At 39.1% G+C, this 11,145-nt stretch overlaps 2 protein-coding genes across 12 annotated transcripts in view; one reads left to right on the top strand and one right to left on the bottom strand.

The window, feature by feature from the left end:
• The first annotated feature begins 1 nt into the window (after position 1).
• LOC115585108 (urotensin-2-like) lies at positions 2 to 5,249 on the top strand. The gene is made up of 5 exons (XM_030423221.1): positions 2 to 132; positions 3,476 to 3,643; positions 4,026 to 4,151; positions 4,610 to 4,653; positions 4,750 to 5,249. The coding sequence occupies exons 2-5, from the start codon at positions 3,535 to 3,537 to the stop codon at positions 4,861 to 4,863; spliced, it is 393 nt and encodes a 130-aa protein (XP_030279081.1). The 5' UTR covers positions 2 to 132; positions 3,476 to 3,534; the 3' UTR covers positions 4,864 to 5,249.
• Positions 5,250 to 5,364: 115 nt separating this feature from the next.
• Positions 5,365 to 11,145, bottom strand: part of camta1a (calmodulin binding transcription activator 1a) — a 289,186-nt gene continuing 283,405 nt past the window's right edge. For all 11 annotated transcript variants that reach the window (XM_030421881.1, XM_030421871.1, XM_030421872.1 and 8 more), the window contains one exon: positions 5,365 to 10,554. In XM_030421881.1, the coding sequence (XP_030277741.1) occupies positions 10,491 to 10,554 (64 nt within the window). In that variant the 3' untranslated portion in view covers positions 5,365 to 10,490. The remainder of the gene's footprint in view (positions 10,555 to 11,145) is intronic.

Here is an 11,145-nt window from a genome sequence, read left to right as displayed (position 1 = left end):
TGGGGGCGGTTAACGGCTGCTGCCTTCAGGTGCGCCTACAAACTCAGACTTATCCCTGCCAAAAAAACCTGAATCACGAGTCACGAAGTCTGCCTGTTAAAAAATGACTGTTTTTGTTCACCACGTGGAGAGGTAAATACGCTTTCTTTATCCGTTTAGGGATGTTTCACTGAAAGAGCACACAGACAAGCGTAGCGAGACTTTCAAAGCTGGTCAATTAAGGTTAACGATTAGCCAAAAGGTTGGCAAAGACAAGCTCGTGGTAACTCATTTACACCGACACAGCAGCAGAGTTTCACTTTTCAGATCCCGACACTCAGCCCACGTCATGTTACTCGAATATCAGACAAGCCTACGGGCACGCTTTCTCTGAGTGGCGATATTTCCAACAGTTGTTGAAGGCAGCACCTAACCAGCCAAATGTTCCAGTCACTCAGCTGAAATTTCCAAAGTGCAACTTTTATGGGCTGCACGAGGCATTTATCATATTTAATGCAATAATTAGATACAAATAAAGAATTTTTAGGAGTGTCATACATAATCAGTTCTGAATTAGATTTTCAACTATATTATATATTATATTTGCGATAACCAGTACATTACTAAAGTAAAGAGTCTCCAACAATCTCTGAATGTACAGAAATAGTTCAAGATTTTTACATCATGGAGCGGTTGACTTTTTCTGTAAGACTTGTACTGAAAAATGGAAAAATTATTTTAACTTAGGTGATTTCTTTTAGAAGACCTGCACCTGGACCAATAGATTTCAGCTATGGACGGTCCCACTCAGATTTCAAGGACAATCATGAACATTGCAATGTAACCAAGCCTCTTTTCACCTCCACCAAGCATTTTATCTCACCAATGACATTTTTTTGTTGTTGTAAGACAACAATGTAAATAAGGAATACAAGGAAGGGCAGGAAAAAAAAAATATTCAGGAGAAAACTGCTTCGAAGTGTAGAGTGATCATTTTTTAATCATCAGCAGTTCAAGTTCAAAGCACAATCTGATAATGGGGTGAAACATTTCACTTGACTTCTGGTTTAAATAAACGCTGAACTTGACTTCTTTTATGAAACATGATAACCATTTCCTGCATATATTCACACGGGCAGGAATCTTTCTTGCTAAAGAAAAAAGAAATTAAAAAACAAACAAAAAAATTCAATTCATTTTCTGAGCAGGATAATTTGGATTATATTCAACTTTTGAAAAGTGTCTTGTAAAGAGCCCTGATTATGTGAATTTAAAGGCAAATGGAGGTTTTAAAGCAGATTCAGTTCGCACTGCGACAATCTGAAATTCTTTTAAGCCTGTGAAAAATGAGGAAGCAACAAAGAAGACTGCACAGGAATCCACTTCCGCCCTCAGAGCCACAACGAAGATTTAACACTGCAAGCAAAATAGCTGAAAATGTCTTTAAGTGGTATATTACACATTTGTTTTCGGTTTCAGAACTTAACACTGCCCTCTGCTGGCTGTACTCATGTCAGTTAAAACATGTATGAGGTCAAAAATTGTAAACAACTCCAAAAAAACCTTTCAGGTCACATAGCTGAAAGTGAAAGGGAATGTTTGTGAGAGAAGCTTGCACTGTTACAGTAGCATGTCAGTGACTGTGAGCACATTTATATGATAAATAACACAAACCATCAGAATCATGCCTGAAGCAAACACTAATTTAATATACAGAACCATTAAATTCTGATGTAAATATTACAACCTGTCTATGTTTGTACTTAATTGAGCATTCATCTGACAGCTGTATCAAGTGTTCATGGGAAAAACAAGTACAGTCATGGAATACTCCACATTATTGTGTTTTAAATCGCCTACTAGCAGAGATCTAATCAAGCACCACTTGAGCCAGATGCAAACAAAATAATGCTGTTTACAGAGTAACGCAGCAGTACCCTAGCCTTCGAAATGGACAATCCGTCACATTTTGCACTACATTTGATACTAATTCAACTGTAAATGCTCATTTAAATTCATATTCAACTTTACAAAAGCAGGATTTTACATGTAATAAAATATTTTCCAGGGAGATATTGTTCCTTTGGATAAGATTCAGCTTTATTGAAGGCATTCACATACACATTACTTCAAGCAAATATCAAGTTTCTTGAAAAAATATGGGTTTTAGAGTTGAAAGCAGTCTGTAAATTCAGTCTATGGTGATCAACAACCATCACTTCATATACAACAACCTAATAGGTGCTGGTTTTCAGATGTTTGGATCTGTTGCAGCTGTTCTTAAACAAACTCATTGAATCTATTAACTGTTTCCCCCCCTCCTGTCCACATTACACCAAATTAATCTCAAGAAAGTGTAGTATGTGTTCATGAGCCCGGAAAAAAATTCTACAGAAGCTTAAGATGGGTATATATATATATATATATATATATATATATATATATATATATATATATATAGTAGGATAAACCTCGGAGGAGACAACATTTATTTTAGACGATGGAATAAACTGGGATAGGCAGCAGGACAGAATATAAATCTAAATAGCTTTCTATGATATACAGCAACACCTAATAGAGTGTCTGGCCTTCTGGCTGTAAAATTAAATGTCACTGTCGCATCGTCGACCCTCATTATCATACAAGAGACTGAATACTGACATCACACATCTAATAAATATACAAATGGCATACAGAGGTGCAAAATGTGACTTTGTAAATCGCAGTCTCCACCTGTCCCCCAGAGCTGTTAGGGAAGGCTTCTCTGACTCTGTCCATCTCTGCTGGACGCACTAATAAAGTTGCCTTTTATTGTGTGACGAGGAGGAAGTGAAAGCACAAATATAACATCTTAGCAGAACAAGGCCTCTAAATAATGTGCATGAATCAATCTGGTTCAGCGACCCATGGAAAATTCTATGCCCCCTTAAATTGACTTAAAATGTCAAGTGGCTTATAGGCAACAAAACCTTGAACATTTTAGCATTTCCACTGTAGCTCTGCGCAGGTAATTATGTGGTTTTATTAGGACTTCTCTCTGCTTTGTATGCAGCTCTGAATGTGGAGTTTTGTGGGCTCTGAGTCAAGAGGATTCAAATGGCCCAAGAGTTTAATGAACTGGTAGCATAAAAACATCAGTCATTTAGCTGCCCAGTTTCTCCACCTGCTCCCCTACGGGCTGTTGTTGAGAGTGACATCGGAAACACCTGCTTCGATCCCATTTACGCAGTCAGTAAAACAGTCAATCAGGCTGAAGTGCTGGTAAAACATGACTGTGCCCTTGAAGCATGGGCTACGGCACTTGTCTGTTTATTGAGCCTATAATTCACCTGTGACTGCCTGCTGATTTATCACAGTTGGAAGGGATGGGACTGTGGATATTGCTGATGGCTGTCGTGGCCAGCAAAAGTGTGTGTGTGTGTGTGTCTGCTTTGTGGCATGTGGGAGGGGGGAGAAGGCTACAGCTGGAGGTATATAACCCCGTTTGGACCAACAGAACATCTACAAGTCTTCTTTCCACCTGAGGAGCTCCACTTCCAACAACAGCATCCTGTCATGATGAAGTGTAACCATCTGCTGTCCTGGGCCTTCCTGCTCGTGGCCTCTGGCCCACTGCTGGCCCACCCAATCACAGAGTCCGTTGAGATGCCCTATCCGGGACCTGGTGAGTGGAACACAATACCTTAATTAGCTGTTATTCACAGTAATTCACTAATTCAATACCTTGATTAGCATTTTTAGCAATGCATAAATAATGAAACTTAATTTGTGAAGATTAATGGCAGGCAAGTCCTTGAAGTAATTGCTTTAGAGCTGCAGTGTTGAGCACTGATTGTTCTGCCAAAGTTCACACATCATGAACCATTAATGCAGGATTTCCCTGCCGTCAGAGAATAAATTCAGCCTTTCTGTTTGAATACCTCCAGATATTAAGTCGTCATTGATGACTTTATCTTAATAAAAGTGTTTATTGTGTAGGTTGTCTAGACAGTGCACACCGTGTATATCTCAACTGTGCGTTCACAACTTTGTGCGTTTATTCTCAGTGTCGGTGGAGGACCGGGGAGTCAGCGCTCTGGATGATCTGCCTCTCTCCGAGCAAACCTTCCCTCTCCAGGATGGTGCTGGTCTCAGATATTCCACTCTGATATCTGGGGAGATCAACAGAGATGGTAAGAAACACACACACACACACACACACGCACACACACACACACACACACACACACACACACACACGCGCACACACACACACACACACACACACACACACACACACATTAGTACAGGATTGTTCAAGCTTATCGTATATGTAAGTGCTTGTACTCACATACTCTATCCAGGGAACACTGCACACTTTCTCGTTTGCAGCAACATTGTGCTCCAAATGATGTTGATACACACAGTTATACCAGTATAACCATTTCTTTATATCTCTGGTGGCCAAACAGCACAACTGGAGAACCAATGAGACCGGGTAGTTTGAAGTTGAGGACCCAGGAAGGACATCCCTTCATTTTCCACACGTTTTGCTTCCTTAACCAAAACCCTGACATGCACAGAAACATTGCTAATGCAAAAAGCTGCCATGAAGTTTTTCATATATCCAGAATAACTATCTCTCTCTCAGGTGTCAGAACTACAGGCCTGCTTCCTCGGGGTATGAAGAGAGAGGTAGGTTTCTTTTTTTTTCTACAAACAGCAAAGAAAAGTAAGCTACATATCGTAGAAGTAGAATGTTTACCACTGCTACCTTATCCTGTCTTTCAGGTCCTACTGGAGAAACAAAGTCTCCTAAATCCCTTCAGCCATGTGCTGGGCATCCGGAAGCAGTTCAGGAAGAGAGCGGGGAATTCTGAATGTTTCTGGAAGTACTGTGTCTAAACCTGTCGGCGGGCATCGAGGCCACCCGTGAGACAGGGCTTGCACTAAAACAGACATCCCTATCTTGCACTCACACAAGTACATGCAGACAAAATAAGAAACATCGTGCATGCATTCTACCGTATGTGCGCACATGCACGGCCAGTTGCATGTACTCACATACACACTCACATACATAAGCGCTGTCAGTAAAGAACAATGCCATAGGGATGATTGAGATGTGTTGCTTGGGAACTTTAAGATGATTTATTGAGATTACTTTTCTGTTGTGTGAAACTATATTTATGTCCTTGATTGTCTGATGTAAGACCGAATGTCTCTTAAATGTGAAAGGTTATACAGCAATGTATGTTGAATATAAATAAAAACTATATTATAAATAGAAACCGCTGATTGTCTTTTCTTGATAAATGGTGTTGGTGATGAAGTCGGGCAGCAGGGGAAACCACCCTGCCACCCTTAAAAGTGAAAAGAGGAAACAAAAAGACGTGGCAAACTTTGTTCTCGAGTTTTCTTCAATTTTTTCCTTTTTTTATTATTTTACAGCAGAAAGAATATAAAGCATTCAGAAAACATCTTCCATATTTTAAGGGCAATTCAAAACGTTTTGCATGGCTTCAGCAGCTGAAATCTCTTTTTTTTTTTAACATATCCATCGAGTCAGTGACGCTTGTACATGCACAATTACAAAAATAAAACTTACAAACAAGAGAAGGGGAGAAAAAGGAGTTAAAAGCAAAAACACATTAGGAGAACCAAGAAGAGATGAAACTTTTAAGGGCAGGGGCTGGGAACGGAGAAAAATTGGGTCACATAACAGGGAAAGACAGAGAGAAAGACAGCTATAGAGGAGAGGAAAATAGATCTAACACTAGTTCACATGCAAAGTGTCGAGGACCCATGACTTTCTATCAAAGCAGGGCCTTTTTTTTTCTTCTCGGTTTGGAATTGATGAAAACGTGCAGTTCGGTAAAGGGTGCCATATAATTGCTGTCCATAAACTACTGAATGCTTGTCTTGCAATACTGGCATTTGCATAAGAGTAAGTCGACTACATGTGTCCAATCATTTTAAACTTCACTAGGTCTATAGGTCTCCACAAAATAGTTCTTTATTGCTCTGTGTCCACGAGTGGAATATGTTGTAAAACTGTTTCTGTTCTGTTGTCCTGATGTGCCTACCTTTCTCCGGTTTGGGTGCTTGGGGGGAAAAAGAAGAGGAGGAAAGGCAGATTCCCAGGTCAATTCACAGAACGTCTTGAAATTGAATAATACTGTATACTAATGAAGAGTGCCTATCAGCTAACCTGTCATCCCATTCATAAATGGCAGTAAAAACAAGATTTGCAGGTGAACTTTTCATATAACTACACTCTTAATCTTAAATACTTCTACACTTTGTCACTTCGATAAATTAAAGGCCTAAAGAACTGGCCAGAATTGTACTATGATTTGACAGGCTTCTATGAAAGAAAGTCAAATCATTTATCTTAATGAGCTATATATAACAGGACTTTATTCCAGGGCTCCACTGGTGTCTGTAATGCTCAGCGTTACAGAGAGGAAAGTGGATATCATTTCATAGTCATTCATTTTAAAGACTTCAGTGTCGCAGCGGTGAACCTGTCAGTCCCAGATTCTTTACCAGAAAGCACTGCTGAAAGGTTCGCCTATTTCAATTTCAGCTTCTTCTGCTGTGAATCACGTGTCCTGCTCTGTTTCCTCCTCCCCATTTTGGCACCCTGAGTAAAATACAGAAGGGAGGTGAACCAGTCCCTCAGCCTGTCGAAGAGCAATGCTGCCTTCACCGCTCAGCGTACAAATGAAACTGACACCTTGACATGTCTGCATGTGTGCTGTGCTGTGTCTTGTGCATGTGTCTGTGTGTTCCGTGTGTCACTTAATATTAATACTTGCTATACATACTGTCACAATGGTCTCCAACCTTGTCCATTTTGTCCTATTTGAAGTTGGGAGCACACTGATCGAATCTAAATGAATTTAAAAAATACAACTAAAGAAAAAGTTCTCAAAAGTTAGAGCTCGGTCTAAAAAAACAATCTTGTCATCATGCTTCGCCATGAAAACGTCAGCAGCTACTGAGCATTTAAACACTGGCTCATTTGTGGGCTTTTCCGTCTGCCCTCCGGTCACATGCCCTCTGTCTTTCTGAGTTCTGTGACACGTCAAACCAACGTTCATCGTTTTACAGAACAGTAAGTCTTTTAACAAGTCTATCTGACTACCGATTCTAGGAAAATAAGCATGCTTTAGGTGCAGTTCTTTCACCCAGTTAACTATTTTACCCATGCAAGCATAATAAATCCTTCTCCCTTTTTGCCACAACATTGCATCGGCTATGCATTCGAAACCACAGACTAGAGGATGAATGCGAGGCAACAAACCCCAGTAGTGGCATTTCTAAGTGTGGTTTTAACAAGCTGTCCCACTAGAAAACCGAAAAGAAGGCAGAAAAAAACTAAGGTAAAGCTTAGCATGTTGACAAGCCGGAGTGTTGTGGTGATAACTGGTGTGAATGGGGGAACATCATGTTGGTGTGTGTAAGGTGGCGGTGATCATGTAGAGGATTCAGCACTGTTCGTGGGTGACCACGTTCTCTAATTTTTGCCTCAACCTCAGGTACATTGTATGCATTCTGACATTGGATTTGTGTGATCAGGATATGAATAGGCACTTTCTACATAAACACTCGGGAAATGAAATTTACATATCAGGCGTGTGGAAAAGAAACAAAACAACCAGTCATCTGAGGAAATAAATACCTATTTAGCCTAGTAATTATTTAACAAACATGACAAGACGTCGATAAACAAAAACTCAAGTTTTTCTGTGGCACTTGGCTGAATAATCAAATGGCATTACTTGGATACAGAATACATTTTCTGGTAGGAATATATTGTAGGAATTAGGCAGCAACCAATAGGCACCTCTAAACCAGCAGCTTGTGTGTATTCTCTCTAAGATTGTTCCTACAGCCCAATCAAAAACTGCTAAATATGTAGATATCTTCCAATGTGCAAGACACATTTTCTGCCTCATAATTATAAATGGCACCAGTGCACTGTTTTACACATTACAGTAATCGTAATTTTGGCTCATTGAACCTCCATCGAGGCAAGTGACAACTTCTAGTGCTGTCCTTCTGTGTAGAATCATTTTAGCACCTTTGACAGTTGGAACAGTTCATTTTGTAAATATTTTCAGCTGCTTGACAAAGAAATCCAGTCATGTACAGTATGCTACACATCTTTGTTCTTTTTGACATGGGATACAAGGTCTATTCAGACCCTGGCAGCCTTGCTCAAGGAGGTTTTCTTCTGTCAAAACATACCGTGTCAGGACAATTCTGTCACCAGTTTACTACTTAATAAATAAATGCTTGCTGCAACATACTGCACATTTTACAGTAAAGAGGCGAGTTAAATCTTTCTCAGTGACAGAGAGTCATTACATGGATCACTTTACAGGGACACCATGCGCAAGGCTGCCGATCTTTTTAAAGTTCAGACAAGAAACTTCAGCAACAAATCACATTCCATTGGCAATGACAACAAAAATAAAACTCAAACAGTATTCAGTGATGGTAAGATGCTTCAGTGGAGACATGAGAGACTTAAAATGCTTTCTGCTTAAATACGACCCCCCACCCCACCCCTGCAAACTGTGTGCCTTATTGTTCTACTGATCCTCGGCCAGTTGTGATCTTATGGTCTTCAGTGCTAGTGTGTATTTCACTGTATGATTATCTGTTCTGCAAAAAATTAACTTAATTCTCTTCTTAAGCTATATAGCATTCACATACCTTGGCACCATTGGCAAAAAATTCTTGGTAGCCCAAAACAAACAAATGAAAAAAAAAAAAAGAAGAAAAATGTAAACATAACCATACTTGTTATCAGATAATTTTGCAGACTTCTCCTAACTCTAAATACAGTATTTTTTTGTACTTTTTTATATTGCAATAGTATCATGCTTTAGCAAAATGTTCTTCTCAAGAACAATCAAAATAAAATAAAATACTCTAATAGTGAAATAGTTTTAATTTTACAGAGCATAGCCACTACTGCTTTTGTTGTTTTTTTCCCTTTTAACTCTGTTCATACTTTTCATGCACATAGCTCATTTTTATCCCAGGTATTTACACTATTTACAAACAATACAACCATACTTCTTAGGCATTCAAACAAAACTATACAAATATTCTGTTTTTGTCTCGTACCTGTTTTTGACCCATTTTTAATGAATAAAATAATATATTTCTAAAATACAATCCCCTTTGGGTAAATGTTTTTTTTTTTCCCCTACGTACTTTCAGCCTTCTTTATATACAGAAATCGCTCAATTGTCAAAAATATGGATTTGTCAAACCCCTATTTTGGGACAAGCTTAGGGACCCCTCAAAGAATCTCTAAGACGTCAAGGCAATGTATGTGATCTTCCCCTCAAAAGCCTTCACAGGCTCTGAAGTTCATTTAAAAAGAACAGTAATAACCATGACCATTACAACACAAATAGGCAAGTTCTTTTCACTTGTTAGGTTTCAGAGGAGCAATCAACCGAACGAGGCAAAATGAAACAACATAAAAAAAGATGAACAATACAGGGATAGCTTCATTACTGACATGGTAGAACTCATGGGGGGGGGGAAGATGGAAACAAAAAATGAAATCAGAGGATAGGCTGAAAGACGAGACCATACGCACACAAGCAAAGACTTTTCTTGCCAAGAAGCCATGCATTTTTTCTTGGTAGGATTCGACAACATAGAGTCTGAAGATACAGATCACCAATACATTGGACATGATGGAACAAATACATTGGTCAGTATGGAACAAATTCAAGTAATAAAGTGGCAATATATACGATAAAGCATAGGGTTTTTTTTTTAAGAAATGGCAAAACAGGAATACTTTATCCTCCATCTGCATCTGCATGGTTAAACCCCCCGACTACATTCATTTGTAGCTCCACCCGTGTGGGCAGACTGTTGGGGTAGAGCACAGTGGGACAGGAGGAATTGTTGAGCTGAATTGAATAATATGTGATCTACAGCAGTGGATAGAAGTGGGCGTGTGGGTAACCAATATATTTGGTAAAAAAAATCCTTCTTCAAATGAATTGATTGGTCACTTAAAAAATTATGAAATACAATTAGAGCCCAGAGTGTTTTCTGCATGGTCTCCCTATCCTCTGAGATCTTCTGCAGCAGCCTTAGTTTACGTCTCTTCAGGTCCTCACGTGTGACGGACCTCCTTAGACTTGTCCTCGGTTTGCTCCCTTCACCGTCCACAACCTCTTCATATCCAAAAGACAAAACAATCCATGAAAAAGTGCAAAAAATGCCATTAAGCAAATGTTCTGCACCCCCCACCCCGACCCAGTTAGTTTATAATCCGATAGGAGTTGCCGCTCTCCGACCAAAATCAAGTCAGTGGAAAGAATAGATATGTGAAAAAATGCTGTTGTACATGTAATAGTAGTTGAACCAGTAACACTGCAGTAGTAGTAATAATTGCAGTGCTTGCATTGATGTTTTTTTTTTTCCATTTCTCTTGTAAAATGTCTCGGGTACAAACAAAAAAGAAAAGAGGAGTCAGGAGAGTGATGTCACATCGCGAGGGGGCTCTTCTGAGGGGTCTCATGTTCCCTGGCCCTTTTCAATTCTTTCACCCTGGAACACAGAGAGAGACAGGAGTCCATGAATACAGCATCTATGATTTGAGTTTCTAGTTGCAAGCTGATGAAGACACACACAGGCCTAACAGTATCACACTGTTCAGCCAGAACTAACAGAACAATGTCATCAATAACAGCCCAGATCATCAGGAAGTGCAGGTTGTTCTGTGAAAGAAAATGTTGGTCAAGATTGAAGTGAGTTTGCACTTTGGAATGAACAAAAGGGGGGAGTTCAAAGAATCATTACCATACCAATCTGTCGCATTTGGGATTAAATACACTTTTTTTGACAAAATAAATAAAATAAATCTCGTCATGAAATACATTTAATTTTGAAGGTGTTCAAAACAATATGGCAATGATATTATAATCATTATAATTACAATCATTCTAAATCACTATTACTCATTTCATAGAGACACTTGGCACCTTGAAACACTAAAATGCTCAAAATGCAGAGTCTGACAGTGATTCACAGCATTATGTGACTACTCCTTCAATTAATGCAATAGTAATGTACAACTTTTCTTCAACATTTTTAAATAAACCCTATTGAGTGATGAAAAGCATGAATAATTGCACTTAA

This window comes from Sparus aurata, chromosome 7 (genome assembly GCF_900880675.1).
Source record: "Sparus aurata chromosome 7, fSpaAur1.1, whole genome shotgun sequence".
NCBI lineage: Eukaryota > Metazoa > Chordata > Actinopteri > Spariformes > Sparidae > Sparus > Sparus aurata.
This window is presented reverse-complemented; position numbering and strand designations above follow the sequence as displayed.

What these genes read in the sequence shown, in the direction of transcription:
- LOC115585108 (XM_030423221.1), top strand. Translation starts at nt 3,535, where the DNA reads ATGATGAAGTGTAACCATCTGCTGTCCTGGGCCTTCCTGCTCGTGGCC. An exon ending in TGGGGAGATCAACAGAGATG is followed by an intron (nt 4,152 to 4,609) that starts GTAAGAAACACA and finishes TCTCTCTCTCAG; the next exon opens with GTGTCAGAACTACAGGCCTG. An exon ending in CTCGGGGTATGAAGAGAGAG is followed by an intron (nt 4,654 to 4,749) that starts GTAGGTTTCTTT and finishes CCTGTCTTTCAG; the next exon opens with GTCCTACTGGAGAAACAAAG.